At 41.4% G+C, this 21,781-nt stretch overlaps 1 protein-coding gene across 1 annotated transcript in view; it reads left to right on the forward strand.

Moving 5' to 3' along the window:
• The window catches only part of UNC5D (unc-5 netrin receptor D), a 694,878-nt gene that overhangs the window by 473,995 nt on the left and 199,102 nt on the right, over nucleotides 1-21,781 (forward strand). Inside the window, exon 7 of the mRNA XM_044283128.1 lies at nucleotides 7,898-8,062. Within this exon, the coding sequence (XP_044139063.1) occupies nucleotides 7,898-8,062 (165 nt within the window). The remainder of the gene's footprint in view (nucleotides 1-7,897; nucleotides 8,063-21,781) is intronic.

A 21,781-nucleotide genomic window follows, 5' to 3' on the forward strand; every position in this document is an offset into this window, starting at 1 on the left:
GGAGCCTGACAAGTTTATTGCAGTATGTTTTACAGTAGTTTTTCCATTTCAATTAAGAATCTTGAGTTGCAAATATTCTTTTAATTTAATAAATTTGCAATCCATAGATATTTAGTTAGGACGAATTCACAAACTTCAATAAGCTACTGGAGCAAAGAGATCATGTCAATGTCCCCTCTGCTTTGTTCTCGTGACAAATGCTTTTCAGGGATTTCTTTAACCGATGAGTAAACATTAACAAAAAATAATGCAAGCAATGAATAGTAGAAAGTCAGCAGTGGTGCCATTATCACTGACTTCCGCTGGTTTGACAGGTTAGCTTATTAAACACATACTGCAGATTGAATAGGTAATACTTGGTAGCTGGGAACAATTAAATCAAAATATCTTATGGTGAAATATACTGAAACAATATCTTGAAGTTTCTTAAAAGGGCTTCATTCCAACAGCAAGTGAGTGAAAGTCAGACCAAGAAGTCTTCTTGGAACAATGATATGCCCACTGGTATCCAAAGTTGGCGCTTTAGGTAGAGACCTGCAGGGATCCTTGTTTCAGCACACCATTACATTATATTTTAAGGAGTTTTCTAAATTTAGACTTCACTGACAAGACATTTAGACATGTGAATATATATTTGGTTTGGTTCCATGGATCTCATGATGCTCTAACTAAAGACTTTCAAGCAAGGGTTGCTGCTTTAGCTCTTTGGCTCTGATTTGCATCAACCTGTAGATGTGAAAAAGCACTAAAACATTGCATCAGTTGTGCAATTGTCAAATTTTAAGCAACATATTTTTAGTTCTTGATATTTAAAGAAATAAGATGGAGCTAAAGCACTTGGATCACAGTATTCACGGCATTATCAGGGATCAGCGTGATATCGTGAAATGTTTAAATTACCGGTACATGAAAATAAATTGCTGTAGTTTTTCTGTGTGAAACTCCCTTCTGCTCCAAATGTTGTCTTCCTGTTTACATCTGTCTATCAAATGTCTATCAAATGACATGACTTTTAGTCTCGGTGACCATACAGTGTCATCTCACAGACCCAACTGATTACAGACAATAATTGATATAGGGGCCTAGCAGAGAAAATAGCAAGGTAGCTTTATTAATGCATCCAGAAAAAGATGTTTAAGATGGCTCCCAATCATGGGTTAAGTTGGGGGAACACATTTGAATTATGGTATGAAAGGAAATAGATGGTAATATAGATAGAGCTAAGGGTCTTGTTAAATTGGAACAGGGCAGGTTCTGTTAAGAAATTAGATTTTAAATTACATAAAACTAATTATTAGACCCAAACCAATAACACATAGGTAAATTATCCTAAGAGTTGCCATCAAAGTTATATCCATTCATGAGAGAACCTTCTCAAAAGAGAGTCGATTGACAACCAGTAGTGATGGACGAACATCGGCCAGGACGATTCGTGACCACGCATTCACGATCAAATATTTGTGAACCGTTGGCAAACCCCATTGACTTTAATGGCGAACCTGAAAAACCTTCAGGTCATATTTTCAGCCACCAAATACTTACTAGAGGTGCATATATAACCCCACAACATGGACAGTGACATACTTGACAGCCGTCAGAGGGTTCACCTAGTAGGCAGTAAAAGTTATGCACCTTCCCTGCCCGTGTTTGCTAGACCACATGTCTGTGGTCAGATGTATCTTGGCACCGACACTGTGTGCCAGAGATATATCCACTTGCCGTTGAACGTGGCCATGTAGCTCTGGGATGCCCTTCTGGGAGAAATATTTGCTTCCGGAGACTTTCCATTGCGGTGTGCCAATGGCCACAAATTCTAATTCTAAAGGCCTCTGAGTCCACCAGTTTATATGGCAGTAGTTGGCAAGCTAGAAGTTCTGACAAGCCAGCGGTCAGCCGTTTGGCAAGAGGGTTATCCGGCATCTGCAACTTTTTACGCTCAAACATTTGTGATGATGACACGGTGGAAGGTGGAGTGGAGGACAAATGGGAGGAGAGAGGAGAAGGAGAAGAGGCAGGACGTGGAGCGCCAAAGTGTGGCTTTGCGGGTTCTGATGGTGTTTCTCCCACTGGGCTTGATAATGGGAGGCCAGATGCCTTCTTAAGGCGGTCATTGCTAGGTGAGTGTTGGGCTTACCGCGACCTATGCATTGACAGCACAGGCTGCAGAGGGGAACACTACTGTCAGCAGCTGACACGTAAAAAAAAAAAGCCCACACTGCGGAGCCATGTGCCGGCATCCTGGGAGCGCAAGATGTGACTGTGCATGGTGGGTGGCTCGCTCCAGATACATTTGCAGTCTGCTTTTTGCCTCCTGTGCACTGCGAGTTTTGCCTGCTACTCCTCCTTCTCCTTTCTATCTGATGCTCCATCTCTCCCTCTGAACTCCACTCCTCTTCCTCTCTTGTGGGCAGTGTGGGCACACAAGTGACGTCCATCGACACGTCATGATCGTCACCTTTACAACCACTGACATTAGAGATCTCGAAGTAGGCAGCAACAGCAGGGACCACCCTTCTTGGGCTGATCTGAATACTGTCGTCTGACCGCTGGGTGGCAGCTATTGCTACCTCCTCTTCCTCATCCGATGCCAAGAATGGCTGCGCATCGGTAAGGTCTGGGAAAGGATGGGAAAATAATTCCTCTAACACAAGTGGAGGAACTATGGTGGTGGTTGTGTCTTTAGGTATGCACACAGCAGAAAGTGAGGAGGGTGCAGATACAGAGAATGAGGAGGGTGCAGAAGCAGAAGGCTGAGTGAGCCACTCAACCAACTCTGGTGCATCATTTGATGTAATCACACGCACCCTCTTCAACTTCCCACTTAGGCTCCAGCCTGGCTCACCTGCCTGACCCCTACCATGCCTGCGGAAAGGCCTTCCTCTGCTAAATGACCCTGTGCCAAAGTCCCTTGAGAAGAGCAGTATTTGTGGAAGCAGGTATATTTTAGGCCTCAATCACTATTTGGTGGAAACAGGTATATCAATCCCTTTAATCAGTATTTTGTGGAAGCAGGTGTATCGCAGGCCTCAATCAATATTTAGGGGAAGCAGGTATATAGCACCCCTCAATCAGTATTTTGTGGAACCAGGTATATCAAACCCCTTAATCAGTATTTTGTGGAAGCAGGTATATAGAACACCTTAATCAGGATTTTGTGGAAGCAGGTATATCGCACCCCTCAATCAGTATTTTGTGTAAGCAGGTATATAGAACACCTTAATCAATATTTGGTGGAAGCATGTATATTGCACATCTCAATCAGTATTTTGTGGAAGCAGGTATATAAAAAAAAAACCTTAATCAATATTTGGTGGAAGCAAGTATATTGCACCCCTCAATCAGTATTTTGTGGAAGCAGGTATATTGCAGGCCTCAAACAGTTATATCAAACCCCTTAATCAATATTTGGTGGAAGCAGGTATATCAATCCCCTTAATCAGTATTTTGTGGAAGCAGGTATATAGAACCCCTTAATTAACATTTTGTGGAAGCAGGTATATCGCAACCCTCAATCTGTATTTTTTGGAAGAAGGTATATCAAACCCCTTATTCAGTATTTTGTAGAAGCAGGTATATCGCACCCCTCAATCAGCATTTTGTGGAAGCAGTTATATCAAACCCCTTAATCAATATTTTGTGGAAGCAGGTATATCGCACCTCTCAATCAGTATTTTGTGGAAGCAGGTATATAGAACACCTTAATAAATATTTGGTGGAAGCATGTATATCGCACACCTCAATCAGTATTTTGTGGAAGCAGGTATATAAATAAACCTTAATCAATATTTGGTGGAAGGAGGTATATCGCACCCCTCAATCAGTATTTTGGGGAAGCAGGTAAATTAAACCCCTTAATCAGTATTTTGTGGAAGCAGGTATATCAAACCCCTCAATCATTTTTTGGGGGGACAACAGGTATATCACACCCGTTGCAAATAGTTGTTCCAATAGCTGTTGTCTCTCTATATACCTCCGGTATCACAGCATAACCGCACACAACTGCTGCACAATACATATGTACTATATACTTTCTATATTATAAAGTATATTATAGGTATATCACACCCCTCAATCAGTTTTTTTGGGGGCAACAGGTATATCACACCAGCTGCAATTAGTTATTTCAATAGCATTTGTCTCTCTATATAGCTGCAATATTGCAGCAGACAACTGCTGCACAATACAAATGCACTATAATATACTTTCTATGTTAGAAAGTATATTATAAGTATATCACACCCATCAATATATCACACCTATCGATAGCACACCTATACCAGTCCTTAAAAGGTCCTGCCCTACCTAATGTATGTGTCATGAGTCAAAGTTTGACGCAATGCAAAAGAAAATGGTGCCAGCGGACATCGCCATATGTTCGCATGTTCGCGTAAAGTTCACTGCGAAACGACCGCCGGGGGCGAACCGCAAGGCCATTTCTAACAACCAGCTGGTCACAGTTTGTGAAGCTAACAAAATGGTGATCATCTACTATTGACTTGGGAAGCTGTGGGAAACCAAAAATTTAACCTATGGCCCAAATGAACAGAAGACCATAAATTGATATCTTCTGAAAGTTGCTATTTACAGGACGGTGCCTAGTGGATATGATCCACTATTACATGTCTAAGCTCTAAGAAAATATCTGGACAGTAGATGTCCTGTAGTATAATCGAGATAGTCACAGCACTCATCTATTAAATGGCTATTGTTAGGTGCTCGTCTTGTTCTGACCTTTTCTCCACCTTAGGATCAATATATTTTAAGCATATATACAGGTCCTTCTAAAAAAATTAGCATATTGTGATAAAGTTCATTATTTTCTGTAATGTACTGATAAACGTTAGACTTTCATATATTTTAGATTCATTACACACCAACTGAAGTAGTTCAAGCCTTTTATTGTTTTAATATTGATGATTTTGGCATACAGCTCATGAAAACCCCAAATTCCTATCTCAAAAAATTAGCATATCATGAAAAGGTTCTCTAAACGAGCTATCAACCTAATCATCTGAATCAACTAATTAACTCTAAACACCTGCAAAAGATTCCTGAGGCTTTTAAAAACTCCCAGCCTGGTTCATTACTCAAAACCGCAATCATGGGTAAGACTGCCGACCTGACTGCTGTCCAGAAGGCCATCATTGACACCCTCAAGCAAGAGGGTAAGACACAGAAAGAAATTTCTGAACGAATAGGCTGTTCGCAGAGTGCTGTATCAAGGCACCTCAGTGGGAAGTCTGTGGGAAGGAAAAAGTGTGGCAGAAAACGCTGCACAACGAAAAGAGGTGACCGGACCCTGAGGAAGATTGTGGAGAAGGACCGATTCCAGACCTTGGGGGACCTGCGGAAGCAGTGGACTGAGTCTGGAGTAGAAACATCCAGAGCCACCGTGTACAGGCGTGTGCAGGAAATGGGCTACAGGTGCCGCATTCCCCAGGTCAAGCCACTTTTGAACCAGAAACAGCGGCAGAAGCGCCTGACCTGTACTTTTTTCGGATGAAAGCAAATTTTGCATGTCATTCGGAAATCAAGGTGCCAGAGTCTGGAGGAAGACTGGGGAGAGGAAAATGCCAAAATGCCTGAAGTCCGGTGTCAAGTACCCACAGTCAGTGATGGTCTGGGGTGCCATGTCAGCTGCTGGTGTTGGTCCACTGTGTTTTATCAAGGGCAGGGTCAATGCAGCTAGCTATCAGGAGATTTTGGAGCACTTCATGCTTCCATCTGCTGAAAAGCTTTATGGAGATGAAGATTTCATTTTTCAGCACGACCTGGGACCTGCTCACAGTGCCAAAACCACTGGTAAATGGTTTACTGACCATGGTATTACTGTGCTCAATTGGCCTGCCAACTCTCCTGACCTGAACCCCATAGAGAATCTGTGGGATATTGGGAAGAGAAAGTTGAGAGACGCAAGACCCAACACTCTGGATGAGCTTAAGGCCGCTATCGAAGCATTCTGGGCCTCCATAACACCTCAGCAGTGCCACAGGCTGATTGCTTCCATGCCACGCCGCATTGAAGCAGTCATTTCTGCAAAAGGATTCCCGACCAAGTATTGAGTGCATAACTGAACATAATTATTTGAAGGTTGACTTTTTTTGTATTAAAAACACTTTTCTTTTATTGATCGGATGAAATATGCTAATTTTTTGAGATAGTAAATTTGGGTTTTCATGAGCTGTATGCCAAAATCATCAATATTAAAACAATAAAAGGCTTGAACTACTTCAGTTGTGTGTAATGAATCTAAAATATATGAAAGTCTAATGTTTATCAGTACATTACAGAAAATAATGAACTTTATCACAATATGCTAATTTTTTGAGAAGGACCTGTAATATAGACAACACTCCAATGGTTTGGTTAAGTAATGTGGATTTTTATTCAGCCAGACATGGTAGTGCACATCAGTACAGTTTTAGCAACGTTTCGGGCTATTTGAAGCCCTTCCTCAGGCCATATATGGACTGCACATGTGGACGCCGGCAAATAAAAATCCACATTACTTCACCAAACCATTTGAGTGCTGTCTATATTATATATGCTTGGACAGTAGATGTCCTGGTGGAAACTTGTTTAGACTTGTCATATCAATGAAATATTTCTGTTCACTTGAAGACGTAGCAATGTATGTGCAATCATTTTTACACATATTTATTTGTCCTGGATGTTGGACAAAATACATACATTAACCCCTTAAGGATGACCGCCGTACATGTACGCCAATAGTCTAGGACAGGCATCCTCAAACTGCGGCCCTCAAGCTGTTGTAAAACTACAACTCCCAAAATGCCCTGCTGTAGGCTGATACCTGTAGGCTGTTTGGGCATGCTGGGAGTTGTAGTTTTGCAACAGCTGGAGGGCCGCAGTTTGAGGATGCCTGGTCTAGGAGTTTCAACTTTGAGCCTGCTCAGAAACTGAGCGGCACCACAGTCACTGGGTTTCTGCTGTTTCAAAGAGCATACACCCTGAGGCAGTGCACTGATTGGCGGTATTGCTAATCACATACATTTACTCCCTCAGATGCCATGGTCAATTGTGACCACAGAATCTGAGAGGCTTTTTCATGGGAGCGCTGTGCTCCCAGGGACTAAACAGATTCCTGACTGAGATTGGGGAAGCAGTTCATTCTAAAGTCTCTGAGGCTACCACAGCGATAGTTCTTATGGAGCCTGTGAACATAATCTCCCATAGACTACAATGGTAAGTCAACGAAACCTCTAAAATAATGATTGTATTGTTTTTTTCCAATTGCACCCCAGTTGAAAATTTTCCAGCCTCCCGCTACATTGTCTTCAATATTAAATAAATTCAATAATAAAATAAAAAAATAAAAAAGTCTTCACACAGCTATGTGAATGGAAAACGAAAAAAAGTTATGGCTCTGTTAGGGCAGGAAATAAAAAGTTAAAAGCAAAAATGGGGGGTTAAATAGAGTACTTGTAACCATAGCATTTGCACAGATAATGAGAAACACAGCCGGTATTATTAAAGGCTGTCATTGGCCGTGAATGTCCTTGTTATGGGCTGATCTCCTAGACAGTAGATGATAATCACCTAAGGTGGAAAAAGTCAGTGATCCGTGGGTCATTTCTGTCATGCATTCTCTACACTTATTACCTACTTTCTCATTACCATGGACTACTAGGATAGTTAAAGGGTATTTTACATTTAGCACTCATGTCATCAACAATAAGGCATCTACTAAGTTTTCATGGTCACCCGTCTTATTATATATTAAAAACTTTGAAGATGTAAAAAAAAGTTAAAAACACTTCCTTATAATACAAGCCATTAGAAATCAGGCAAAAATGTGTAATTGTACTGAATATGTGGATGGTAAGGTAATACAGATTGTATAGTTATTAATGTAATTCTTCTTTTTACTTTCTAGTAGAAGGACAATGGAAAGAGTGGGGTGAGTGGTCAGTCTGTAGCCCGGAGTGTGAACACCAACGCGAAAGGGAGTGCACAATACCTACTACAGCTAATGGAGGAAAACCGTGTGATGGGATGAGCCAAGAGTCTGAAAACTGCACAGATGGGTTGTGCATTCAAGGTGAGCAATACAAGCCATACAAAACTACAGCTCAGGTATTATAAATGGATTTTAATCTAAAGATTTAGGTAAACTGCCTGATAAATAAATCAAATTGAGTAGTCTAAGGCTGCATGTGGAAATGGTTCTATACAGAACCACAATACAGATCGTCCTTGATTCTAATGGGCCCTAATGTTCACAGACATACATACGTTTTTTTTTTCTCCCAGCAATTCCCAGTAGCCACATGTATTTTTCCATGGTCAGAATTCTCCTGGGGTCTCCTCCATCCTTAGACATGAAAAGGTCTTCATCATCACCAATGTACAAATCATTCAAATTAACTTTATAAATTAAAATAATTTATCAGCTTACTGTCAAAATATTCATGCATTTATTCCATTGAACTTATTACTGTAGCTGTGACCTGGAGACAGCGTTCACTGGGTTGTCTCACCTCATCAAGTTTAATTTATGTGCAGGGGCGTAGCTATAAGGGGTGCAGAGGTAGCAGTCGCTACCGGGCCCAGGAGCCTGAGGGGCCCAAAGACCCTTGTGCCACGTAAGACACTGGCATTATAGAAAGTGCATGCTGGTCAATTGACACCTCTAGCTGGATGGAAGGGGTAAGGTCAAGAATTTGGCAAGAGGGGGTGCCCTTTCAATGTTTGCCTCAGGCAACAGGAAGGCTACGTGCTCCCCTGCCCCTTTCCAACAAGCACTGAGGAAATGGGGGCCCAAGCTGAACTCTTGCACCAGGGCCCATGAGCTTTTAGCTACGCCCCTGTTTATGTGTATAACATTGATTATAAGCAACTAACTAATGTAGATGCATTAGCAGTAATGGATCTGGTCCACACTATCTTCTTCTTCCTCTTTATAGACTGCTTGTCTCTAGGGGTTACGGCCACTGCTGCAGCGCAGTAGCGGTGGCCTCAATTGAGCACAGCAAGAAAAAAAGCCTGCCTTTCTAGTGGCCAGGAATTGATGGAGCGAGCGTGCATGAGACCGCATGCATGCACAGTAGCTCCCGTTCTCGACCACCCTCTCCATCGCCACTGCCATTCTCTCCTGTAAGAAACAGATTGCCTCAACCATTTACCATAGGTTCTCACAATCTGTACAGGGTCTGCTCCTCTAAGACTGCTAGTGATTCTGATACACTTGCAGCCTCAGAAGCGTACACGTACAGGCAAGGGATGGGATTATATTATCCTAGTACTGTTTGTCTGCTCCATCACAAACAGAAAAGACATTGCCCACACTTAAAACTCAGTAAGTGCCCCAGGAGCCATGCACTGAAGGCTGAAATAAAGAGGTGAAACAACTCCTTTAACAGTTTATCTCTGGCTCTCTGTATTTGATGTACTCAGTCCACTGAAAAACCCTATAGAGCTATGCAGTATCAATATAGTGCCATATATTTTATTCAGTCAAAAAAATTATTTTATATATATGCAAATGAGGCTAGTAAGGAGCCCAAGGGGCTGTTACCAATGTTTCAGGAGCCCAGCCCCGCATCCTCCGAATCTCCTCCTTGCTCCCTCGGCGTCACACAGTTAGAGTGCTGTAATCTCGCGCATGCGTGAGTACGCCACATGTCAGTGCCGGCATAGTGTTCCTTCCCTGTGCTGGCATCAGCCTCAGGGAATGAACTGTGCATGTGATAGCTGGCATGCGCGAGATTACAGCACTCTAACTGTGTGACGTCGGGGTAGCAAGGAGGAGATTCGGAGGATGCAGGGCTGTGCTAGGCGCCTTCACAGTGGGTGTGGTTGGGCTCCTGAATCATTGGTAAAAGCCCCTTTGGCTCCTTACTTGCCTAATTTGCATATATATAAAATCGTTTTTTTGACTGGATGAAAGCACTGAGAACTATGGGAAATGTATATTGTGGACAGGCTAGTGGCGATCTAGCAGCGCATGTCCTCGGCTCTATAGGCTAAACCTAGCTGAAAGAATCCCTTTAAAGCCTGTTTAGGGCCTATTATAAGAACAGTCTTTGTGTCTGGATCATGACTCCGTAAGAAAATCCATCTACTCAGTTCACACATACATTCAAACCATTGGTCCTGTTCAACTATAAACCTCATATTCTTTCATCAAAAATCCTCTCAGTCGTTTCTACTGAAATATATTATTTCCTCCGACGTCCCGCACGTTCTTCATCATAGATCTCAGACTTTGGCCAGAAAGTATTTGAATAATTCAGATGACCAATGCATTAAAACATTTGCTCTGTCATAAAAAAGGATGACACAGATAAGAAGTCAGGCGTCCACTTTTCAAATTCACCTTTCCTCTGGGGAAAGACAATTGTTTCTTAGAATTTAAGAAATTACATTTCTGTCCTTGACGCTGGCAAAGTATGATATTTCAGGAAAATGTAGACTATTAGAAAGAGACATGTCCTCCTTATATAATCCCTGCACATTGAATCAGATTTTTTTACAGTAAAGGACCAAATACATACATAGCGACTGCATATAACTGGAGCGGTCACCATTGACACCCCAGTGTAACAAAGCCCAAAGCCAAATAGGTATATCTCATCAGGGATGGACTGGCAACTTACAGTGGCCCTGGGAAACACCAAAAGTGGTCCATTCAAATTTACAGAAGTTTGGGCAGCACAAGTAGGCAAGGCAAACACAGTCCTATCATCTGCAGTGCGGGCCACAGACCTCATCCAGCCTGAGGTCTGAGATGTTTATGTTCCTGTATAGTGATGAGCGGCAGGGGCAATATTCGAATTTGCAATATTTCGCAAATATGTTGTAGAATATTCATCATACATTTGCAAATTTGCGATTATTTTCTTGATTGTGAAAATCGCCAATCTAATATTCGCATAAAGCGCGCGCGATACAGGTTTGGGTCACTTTTGCTTCATTTTCCAAGCTGCTAGAAGTTTCCTGAGACTGGAGAAAATGGGTGGCACGGCAGAACATTACAATAGCTTTATGTGCAGATAAAGTGCTCCAATATATTCAGAATTGCGCTGATCAGCAATGAATAATGCGCACATTTTAGCGCAATACGTAAAACTTCACATTTTAGCAAGTCTGACTACATATTACTAATTGGTGCACTAAGTATTGTTGTGACGTCACAGCACAATGTCTGTAGCATGTATGTATGGGCAGCAGAACCTATCACACTACCTAACACCCTGCACTGGAACCTCTCAGCTACACTATATCAGGATATAACCTACACTGACTATCTCCCACTGACTATCTGTATTATATATATGAGCTAACTAACTATCTAATGTAATGAGTGGAAGGCACAGAGCACAGCAATAACACTGCTGTCTCTCTCAGAACTTAACAAAACGGTAGAAAATGGCTGCTGGGGAGGTTCTTATATAGTAAAGGGGTAGGCAACTTTCCTATTGGTTGCTAGGGATGTTGCTGTTAGGGAAATAACCCTTCACCTATGATTGTTGGAATCCAAATTAAAAGGGATACGAGCACTCGGGGACTGACACAGTCATTGGATATAGCTGGATCAGATTTCTCTTTTATTAAAAGACAAGCTCACAATAATATATGATTCAAACAGAAAAAAAAAAAACATCACATGACAAACATGACATTTACGGTTATAAGATATAGATCATAAGACCATATAAGATCATACATATGTTTCCATTCCTCTCTCCTCTCCCTTCCTCCCCCCTTCTGCACTTCCTGAGGCTCAGACTATATACCTCTGCGAAGAGAGGAAACTGTGGGGAGGGGGGTGCACACATGAGCTGACCTTTTCATGCCTTGTTTTTAGCTTTATTATTATCTGTCTAACCCTGTAAGCTCCGTTTAGGACCTGACCTAAATCTCCCATATACACAAGATGGAGGACATGTTCATACAAAATGGATTCTCATCCCTCACAAGCAAGTAGCAGGGAGGGATCATGGGCTCAGATGAAAAAAAAATCTAGAATATTTGAAAATACGAATATATAGCACTATATTCTAAATATTCATGAATTCTCGAAGTGCCAATATTCGCGATTAATACTTGCTATTCGAATATTTGCGCCCGACAGTATTCCTGTATAGGCTTCATACTTAGTGTCCTGTTTCCTATGAAGGTGAGGAAGGAAGCCATGGGCTCTGTCGCAGTATTTAAACATATCACTGTCTTGATAATGGTGATACAGTTGAGTTGACGAGGGCACCTGTCGCACTTGGCTGGTTACATAAGTACTAGAGATGAGCGGATTAGTTTTGCAGCCCATAGACTTCTATTATGACGGAGTGAATAACAGAATGCCTCTAAAGTCATTCCATTATGCATTCCGTCATAGAATTGCGTTATGGTCCGTGGTAACGGAATCCATAACGCAATTCACCTTTTACTAGTAAACGAAGGCTGAACAAATTTCATAACCAGAAATTCGTTCATCTCTAATAAGTACCTAATGCTCCCATCATTAATTAATGCTGAGACTGTCAGATCGTTACATACTTGGAGGGTTCAGGCGGCCCCGTGAGCATTAGCCCACTGGGAAATCTCCCTGTATAGTCTATGGCCAGTCCGCCCCTTTTTCTCATCTGTTTACAATGCTGCCCTTGTCTTGAAGACCTATAGCTCCTCTGCAGAGAATATGTGCAAATGATGCCTTTGGTGCAGCAAGGATGGCACCATCTAGTTTTCATCCCAGAGGATACATTTTACTGCACTGCGCATGGAGGCTGTCAATGATGACAAACTCCCTTTGGAAAATAAAATACCAGTAGCGGGCTTAAAAAAACATATAACCTGTGCAGCCTCACAGGAGCCCAATGGGTAATGTGGAATTGTGGAATCCACACTGATAATCCACACTCATTTCTAATGCACTACATGTGAATGGGATTTCTGTAAGTATTTCTATATAGTGTGCACAGCGGCAATGGATCCTGCCTTGTGCTATTGGGACTTTCAGTGCAGACAGGTCTTCTGCATGGCTATATTGTATTCCGCACACATACGTTTCCTCGTGTTCAGTGCAGATATGTGTTACAGTGCATCTATATGGTAATCAGTACTTATTAAAATCATTGGCAAATATCTGATCTCAAAAATGAAGGATGCCTTCAGTAATACTGACCTATAAACCCACGCATTTGGTGCTCTTTTCAGCATTGTGTCCTACCTGAACCCATTACAATTATCCTTGTAGAAGAGAATTTTATTTTTGATTCAGAAAATGTATGATTATTATTTCACTTAACCAGACCTTACCTGAATTTCACCACTGATGGTCTGACTCCTCGGAATCCCCCGGCTAACAGTGTCCTTCCATTGACAGATAAGCAAGCCTTAGCTGATAGCCTTCTAATGCGCACCTCTAGAATAATGATAAATGTGCGCGGCTGTAAAACTGCATGAATGTAAAGTGCATACTGGTAATATCCACAATTATCATTATAGACATCTCACTGAGGCTAAAGAGATCTGCCATACTGTGGAAAAGGTCCATGAATGGCTTACTTCTTCTATCAGTTTGCCCCATCATCATGCGACAGCTCCTCTACCTCATGTGATCCCATGACAAGGAGGAAATTCATTAAGACAAGTCTGTTTTAATAACTGCATACTTGCCTTCCCCATGTACTTACTATTCTAGAGCATCTTTTTATATAAATCTACCTTGTGCCATTCTGTTAATTCTGCTACAAGTTATGGATGAATCTGCAGAAAAGGTCCACATGGCTTTTGCACTGATTCAGGGGCATAGCTATAGGGGAAGAAGGGGAACCAGGGGAAGCGGCTGCTTTGGGGCGTTAACTCAGAAGGGGCCCACTTAGGAGTAGGACTAAAAGATTTTATTGCTTCTCAATAGTATTATACAATGACATTATATATAGTGTTGAGCGCGAATATTTGAATTGCGAATATTTTTCTCGAATATCGCGATTTCGAGATTTCTCGAATATCGCGATTTCGAGATTTCGCGAATATTTAGAATATAGTGCTATATATTCGCGAAATCGAATATTCTTTTTTTTTTTTTTTTTTTTAATGCTCCATTCAGTGCCCGTTGCCGTGCTCATGGGGACCATCACCATGGGGACGCTCCATATACTAGAATGTACTGTCGGATTAGAGAATTTCGTTGAAATCACCATGCGATTATTTCGTGTTATATTAATCGCATCGCAATTTCAGATTCGCATAGCTATATTCCATATATGTGTATTTTACGAAATTTCGTACTATTGCTCTAACTTCGTCTTTTAGAATATTACGAATATTCTAAAAGACGAAGTTAGAGCAATATTACGAAATTTCGTAAAATACACATATATATTGTAATTTAGCTAATATAGTGCTATAATCATTTTTTTTTCTCTAATTTTTTTTTCCCTCTTCTGAACTTAAGTTTTGTAAAATATGTACACTGTTAAAAAAAGTTTATATAGCAGTATATTAGCTAAATTACAATATATATGTGTATTTTACGAAATTTCGTAATATTGCTCTAACTTCGTCTTTTAGAATATTCGTAATATTCTAAAAGACGAAGTTAGAGCAATAGTACGAAATTTCGTAAAATACACATATATGGAATATAGCAGTGCGAAGCTGAAATTGCGATGCGATTAATATAACACGAAATAATCGCATGGTGATTTCTACTTAGTACTGCTATAGTCCATCAGTTGAAATCGCCATGCGATGAATATAACTCAAAGTATAGTACTGCTATAGTCCATATTCGCCGAATATGGACTATAGCAGTACTAAGTAGAAATCACCATGCGATTATTTCGTGTTATATTAATCGCATCGCAATTACAGCTTCGCACTGCTATATTCCATATATTTGTATTTTACGAAATTTCGTACTATTGCTCTAACTTCGTCTTTTAGAATATTACGAATATTCTAAAAGACGAAGTTAGAGCAATATTACGAAATTTCGTAAAATACACATATATATTGTAATTTACAATAGGTAATAAGCAGATGGCTCACTCTGAATTGTCACAGTTGGTGCACAGGTTCAAGAAGACACACCCCTAATTCTGTGCTGCATAAATAAATGTTGAATGAAACCGGCACTCAAACAGTCGGAACACACGTGGGATTGTTTTAACTTATAAAACTTTATTAAATAATATGTTTTTTGTGCACTTCTAAAAAATATATAAAAAACTTAAAAATAATAACTGCTGCACACATTCAATTGGAGGCTTTCAGTGAGGAAGAATCGTTATTAAAACTGCCCTGTAGGTTCGCTATACCATATGTCGCTGCATCCGTATCCCGCTTGTTTAATGGGACTAGTGAATCGCAGCCGTCTATGGTCGAGCGACCTATTTGTGGGGCTATTTGTATGGCTCCTTACAAATTGACAGTTACAAGCAGATGGTTATATAGATAGTCCCTGCGAGTTGCGACAGATATATAGTATAGCTTTCAAGCAACAGCTCGCATTGTATAATGCATCAGTCCTCTAGCGCAGTTTTCTTAAGGCTCCGGGTGTATCACCCAAGCAAAGTCAGCAGTTCGGTAGAGTTTTTAAAGTCCCACCTATGTAAGCACAGAGATATAGCGTCGCTCCACGTATATTTCTATCAGTTGTATGTATTACTCACTGCGTTCCGTATGGGTTCACTATGTGCGTCCCGTAGTCGGTTGTTAGCGTGGCGTCCCACGCTTCCACCTTTCTCCGGTATGTTTCTATTACTTCCGGCTCTACTGAAGTCTCGCTTTTAGTCTCGCGAGAATCTTGTGTCGGGTAATTCTTTCGTGAATCCCAATACGGTGTTCCGTGTATGTGAGTTCGCTGGAGTTCTTTCTGTCTTTATTTGGGATTATCAGTTGTCAATCCTTCTGTACATGGCCATGCACTGTCTCACAGGTAACACCCAGACGCGTTTCGAGATACTATCTCTTCATCAGTGGGTCCCACTGATGAAGAGATAGTATCTCGAAACGCGTCTGGGTGTTACCTGTGAGACAGTGCATGGCCATGTACAGAAGGATTGACAACTGATAATCCCAAATAAAGACAGAAAGAACTCCAGCGAACTCACATACACGGAACACCGTATTGGGATTCACGAAAGAATTACCCGACACAAGATTCTCGCGAGACTAAAAGCGAGACTTCAGTAGAGCCGGAAGTAATAGAAACATACCGGAGAAAGGTGGAAGCGTGGGACGCCACGCTAACAACCGACTACGGGACGCACATAGTGAACCCATACGGAACGCAGTGAGTAATACATACAACTGATAGAAATATACGTGGAGCGACGCTATATCTCTGTGCTTACATAGGTGGGACTTTAAAAACTCTACCGAACTGCTGACTTTGCTTGGGTGATACACCCGGAGCCTTAAGAAAACTGCGCTAGAGGACTGATGCATTATACAATGCGAGCTGTTGCTTGAAAGCTATACTATATATCTGTCGCAGGGACTATCTATATAACCATCTGCTTGTAACTGTCAATTTGTAAGGAGCCATACAAATAGCCCCACAAATAGGTCGCTCGACCATAGACGGCTGCGATTCACTAGTCCCATTAAACAAGCGGGATACGGATGCAGCGACATATGGTATAGCGAACCTACAGGGCAGTTTTAATAACGATTCTTCCTCACTGAAAGCCTCCAATTGAATGTGTGCAGCAGTTATTATTTTTAAGTTTTTTATATATTTTTTAGAAGTGCACAAAAAACATATTATTTAATAAAGTTTTATAAGTTAAAACAATCCCACGTGTGTTCCGACTGTTTGAGTGCCGGTTCCATTCAACATATATTGTAATTTAGCTAATATACTGCTATATTAACTTTTTTTAACAGTGTACATATTCTACAAAGCTTAAGTTCAGAAGAGGGAAAAAAATGAAAGAAAAAAAAAATGATTATAGCACTATATTAGCTAAATTACAATATATATGTGTATTTTACGAAATTTCGTAATTTTGCTCTAACTTCGTCTTTTAGAATATTCGTAATATTCTAAAAGACGAAGTTAGAGCAATAGTACGAAATTTCGTAAAATACCATTGCTTTATACTATTATACTAGAAAAATCGCAACACGCGATTAAAATAATCGCATATTATTTGCGAAAATTGAAATAATTACGAATATTCGATTTCGACGAATATAACACGAATATTCACTCGAATATTCGCGATATATCGCGAAATCGAATATGGCACCTCTCGCTCATCACTAATTATATACAGTGACACTATAGGAAACGGAGTTAGCGGCTGCTGGGCCTGGTCTGAGAAAGCGATCTTGACTAGGAGTGGGGGTTACACAGGAGTCAGAAGTTGCGAAGAAGTCGCTGGGGGAGGGGGGCCCCATTCAAAAATTTCTAGTTACGCCACTGCACTGATTGGATAGTGTCAGACTGTGCAGGGTCACACCCCTAAACCAGTAACACCCAGTTGAACCTATTGTAGATTGTTGTCAATTAATAAACTTGTAGCAGGTATAGTAGAGAAATGGCACATCATACAGTCATAAGAATAGGCTCTCCAGAATTGTTATTGCATCAGGAATTTAAGTAGTTGCAGCAGTGAATATGGAGATTTCTGGACCCATGTGTGGTACAGGGCTGGTTCTAGCTTTATAATATGTGATTTTCATTTTTTACATCAATCATGGCAAAACTCCTTTAAGTCAGCCCTAAGGGGAACCTACATATCCAACATCTGTCGGCCAAATGCTGCTTTGGCCAACAGCTATTCTTCCCAGCTGCCTATGCCCATATATGCTTGGCTCAGCTGAGCATGAAGGTGTTCTGGATGGTGAGAAGGGAGTAAGCTGCTGCCAGACAATTCCAGTGACAGCCCTAGAGAACAAGGAGTTGCTGGTGACTAAAGTGATTGAGCGTTAGCCTAAAATCCAACACACATTAGGGCGGGTTCGCATTGGCGTTATTGAATTCCACTTTAGGTTCCGCTAGAGTTATAACGGAATATAATAGAATTATAGAACATAATTTAAAACAGAAGCCTATTAGAGGCATTCCATTGTGCTCTGTCCTAATATATGTCTATGGGGCTAAATAACAGTAGTGTTTGTTTCCGTTATACATGACGGAAATAAAAAGGCCTGGCAATTTTAACGTGCAAAATGCTTTGTTCTCGTGGGACATAAGTCAATGCTAGAAGTATCTGGCATCGCTTAAAAGCCTACTAGATTATTACTTAAATTCTTGTATATTTATTCAAATTTCACAAATTATTATTGCATGAAATGCAGTGATCAAATGACGAACAATAAATTGTTCATCTTCCGTGGATCGAACAAATTTGCCTGAAAGATTCTGATTAGTTGCTACCAAATGCCCTCATTTAATCAGAACTCTACCGGTATACACGTGTATTGGAAAATTGGGGCGGATAGCTGTTGGCTGAAAATTTTTTGTTGACAGCTAACTGAAGTATGTGGCGAACCTTATAAAAAAGCTATATAAGGTAAAAATTTGGAGAACAACAAAAAAGGACGTCTTCAATGCTAAACTATCAAAAGAATATTTGATGACTATGGGGGACATTTGTAAAACCCATTATCCAAGAAAAATGGCATCAAAAAGTCACATTTTGGCGTACACCATGCTTGGGCAAAATTGTGGAGTTTAGAGCCGCTCACCACTTTAAAAAAAAAGCAGTTCGGGGAGGCAGGGTCTCAATAAATGTCCCTCTTGGTTAACAAAACTATTGATTAGACCTCACAAGCTTCTAGTCATAAAGTGGAGACAAAAACAATATAGGTCATAGTACTATTTGCAACGCCATAAAGTATACCGATAAAGATGACATGGTTAATTTCTCCTTGAATGTCACAGCCATATCCTCACCATCCGCAGAAGGTTAATTAGTATTTGAACATTAAAAAAAAGGAACTCAGTATATGTTATTGAAGAAGCCAGACATTAGGGTTTATAATACACAGTACAGCATCAAAATCCTATTTATCATACAAATGTTATCAAAGTACAAGAGGCGTAATCTGTGATTACAACTAAGCTTATCTCCATCGCGAAGCTGAGCCTCACTGCTTCTCATAGAGCAACCATTCAAGGGCTATAGTTAATACTGAATAGCTCCATTCTGCAAGCTCTTCTCCGTGATTGATTGCAGATGTGGAGGTGAAAAGATCTCAGCCCTTCATTCATTATAATAGCAAAAAAGGTCCCAACATCACAAAACAGCATCTGTTATCACTTGGGCATTCATACTTTTTACTTTGCTAGAAGCTTTTTAATCCCTTCAATACTGGAAGGGCATCTGCATTAAGTCTGTTGCCCCCTCTGCCAGTTGGTTTAGTATTCCGTCAGGGTACGCTCATACACTTTGTAAGAAGAAAGTCTCAACAGTCAATGCCAATCAAAAGACGTGAGGTGACTTTACACTTTAGCAGTGTCAGAGCTTCCAGTGGTTTAGCACATAAATGCATATACAACTTGATTTAGACCTGATGCAGGCAGCCATATAAAAAAACACCCATGTTGTGACCACAGCACATGGATGATTTTTATTATGGCAGTGAGATCCATATGTCCACGTGAGTCATGCACCTGATGACCATTAGAGACTGTTGTCTCCAATGGTTTCCAGATCAACATTTTGTGAAACCTAAACCAAGTAGTACATGAGTTTCACCTGTAAAAACCTTAACCATATTAAAAGCCACGTTTATTTATAATGCAGTTTTAATTTTGTTTTAACTATACTATACCTTAGTCATTATGTGTGAATATACCGTCATAGGTAGGGTGATGAACTGATCAGAGAAGCTGTTGAGCAAGAGAGCACAGACTCCAAAGACTTAGCAGTTCCTTTTTTGCAGTAAAGGATGGGAAACAAAAAACCCAAAACATGCAGGAACCTGGGAAGTTATGTAACCATTCCATCAAGAGGTCAGGGCCGTTTGAAGGAATTTGGGGGCCCCAAGCAAAATAGATATTGTGGATCCGCAAAACACACACGGATGTGTAAATGGACCCTAAAAATTTGTTTCCAATGTAGTATTAATAACTAAACAATTACATAATAAACACATTGCATTGTCTACTTACCACCAGGACAATAAGATGATCTGGTCTCTGGCTCTTGGTCTGGCTCTGGGGACTCCCTTGTCACTCTCTTCTCCCCCCTCCCTTGTCACTCTCTTCTCCCCCCCCCCCTTGTCACTCTCTTCTCTCCCCCCCTTGTCACTCTCTTCTCCCCCCTCCCTCCTTTGTCACTCTCATTCCCTCCTCCCTTGTCACTCTCATTATTCCCCCCCTTGTCACTCTCATCATTCCCCCCCTCCCTTGTTACTCTCATTATCCCCCCTCCCTTGTCACTCTCATTATCCCCCCTCCCTTGTCACTCTCATTATTTCCCCCCTCCCTTGTCACTCTCATTATTCCCCCCCCTCCCTTGTCACTCTCATTATCCCCCCCTCCCTTGTCACTCTCATTATCCCCCCCTCCTTTGTCACTCTCATTATTCCCCCCCTCCCTTGTCACTCTTATTATCCCCCCCTCCCTTGTCACTCTCATTATTTCCCCCCTCCCTTGTCACTCTCATTATCCCCCCTCCCTTGTCACTCTCATTATCCCCCCTCCCTTGTCACTCTCATTATTCCACCCCCCTCCCTTGTCAATCTCATTATTCCACCCCCCTCCCTTGTCACTCTCATTATTCCACCCCCCTCCCTTGTCACTCTCATTATCCCCCCCTTCCCTTGTCACTCTCATTATTCCACCCCCCCTTTGTCTCTCTCATTATTCCACCCCCCCCCCCCCCCGTCACTCTCATTCTACCCCCACCTCTAGTGTAGCGTGGCCGAGCTCTGTTCGGTCCGCGGTACAGGAGAATTTGTTTCCTGTACCCGGCCAGACTGACAGGAAGTGCACACTAAGTGAGCACTTCCTGTCAGTCCGGCCGGGTACAGGAAACAAAAGCTCCTGTACCGCGGACCAAACAGAGCTCGGCCGCGCTACATTAACAACAGCATAGAGCGAACACAGCAGGCAGGATTCTTTAGAGTGACAAGCGCCGGCTCTGCTTGGGGCCCCGGGCCAGCTCGGGGCCCCAAGCTATTGCTTGTTTTGCCTGTCTGTTAGCGATGGGCCTGCAAGAGGTGTAGAGATCTGTAGCACAACACATCAAGATGTGAGCAGAGCATAATCTAAATATTCTTAGTTACTGATTTAAACCTTCAGGTCACATCTTTCCTAAACATATGTGTCCTTCCTTACTATTTTTCTTGGCTTCACATGTCCAAATGCGTGTGTCACGAGATTTTAAAAACAATATGATTTTGTGATATCAGTTAGGCTACAGTCACATGACCGTATGTGTTTTGCAGTCCACAAATTGCAGATCCGCAAAAAAAACTGATGACGTTCCGTATGGCATCCATTTGAGATGGATTTTTCTGCAGCTGTTGCGTCGCAGTTGCAGCATGTTGCAGTGCGACACCATAGACTGCCATTATAAAAATTGTCGCGCAACATTGGGGCAACAAAATGTTGTGCTTCAAATGTTGCAGTGTAGTTGTGCCCTGACAAATGTCGTCGTGTAGACGTAGCCTTATAGTCACAATTAGTGCATATAAAAGGAAAGAAAAAATGTAAGAAACAAAGCATTTGAATTAATGCTCATTTCTAGATTAATGCCTTAGGCCTCCTGCTCACAAACGTGTGCGCCCCGTGGCCATGCTGCGGGCCGCAATGCACGAACACCGACCGTGGGGCAGCCGCAGCGGATCGCAG

Source organism: Bufo gargarizans, chromosome 2, assembly GCF_014858855.1.
Source record: "Bufo gargarizans isolate SCDJY-AF-19 chromosome 2, ASM1485885v1, whole genome shotgun sequence".
NCBI lineage: Eukaryota > Metazoa > Chordata > Amphibia > Anura > Bufonidae > Bufo > Bufo gargarizans.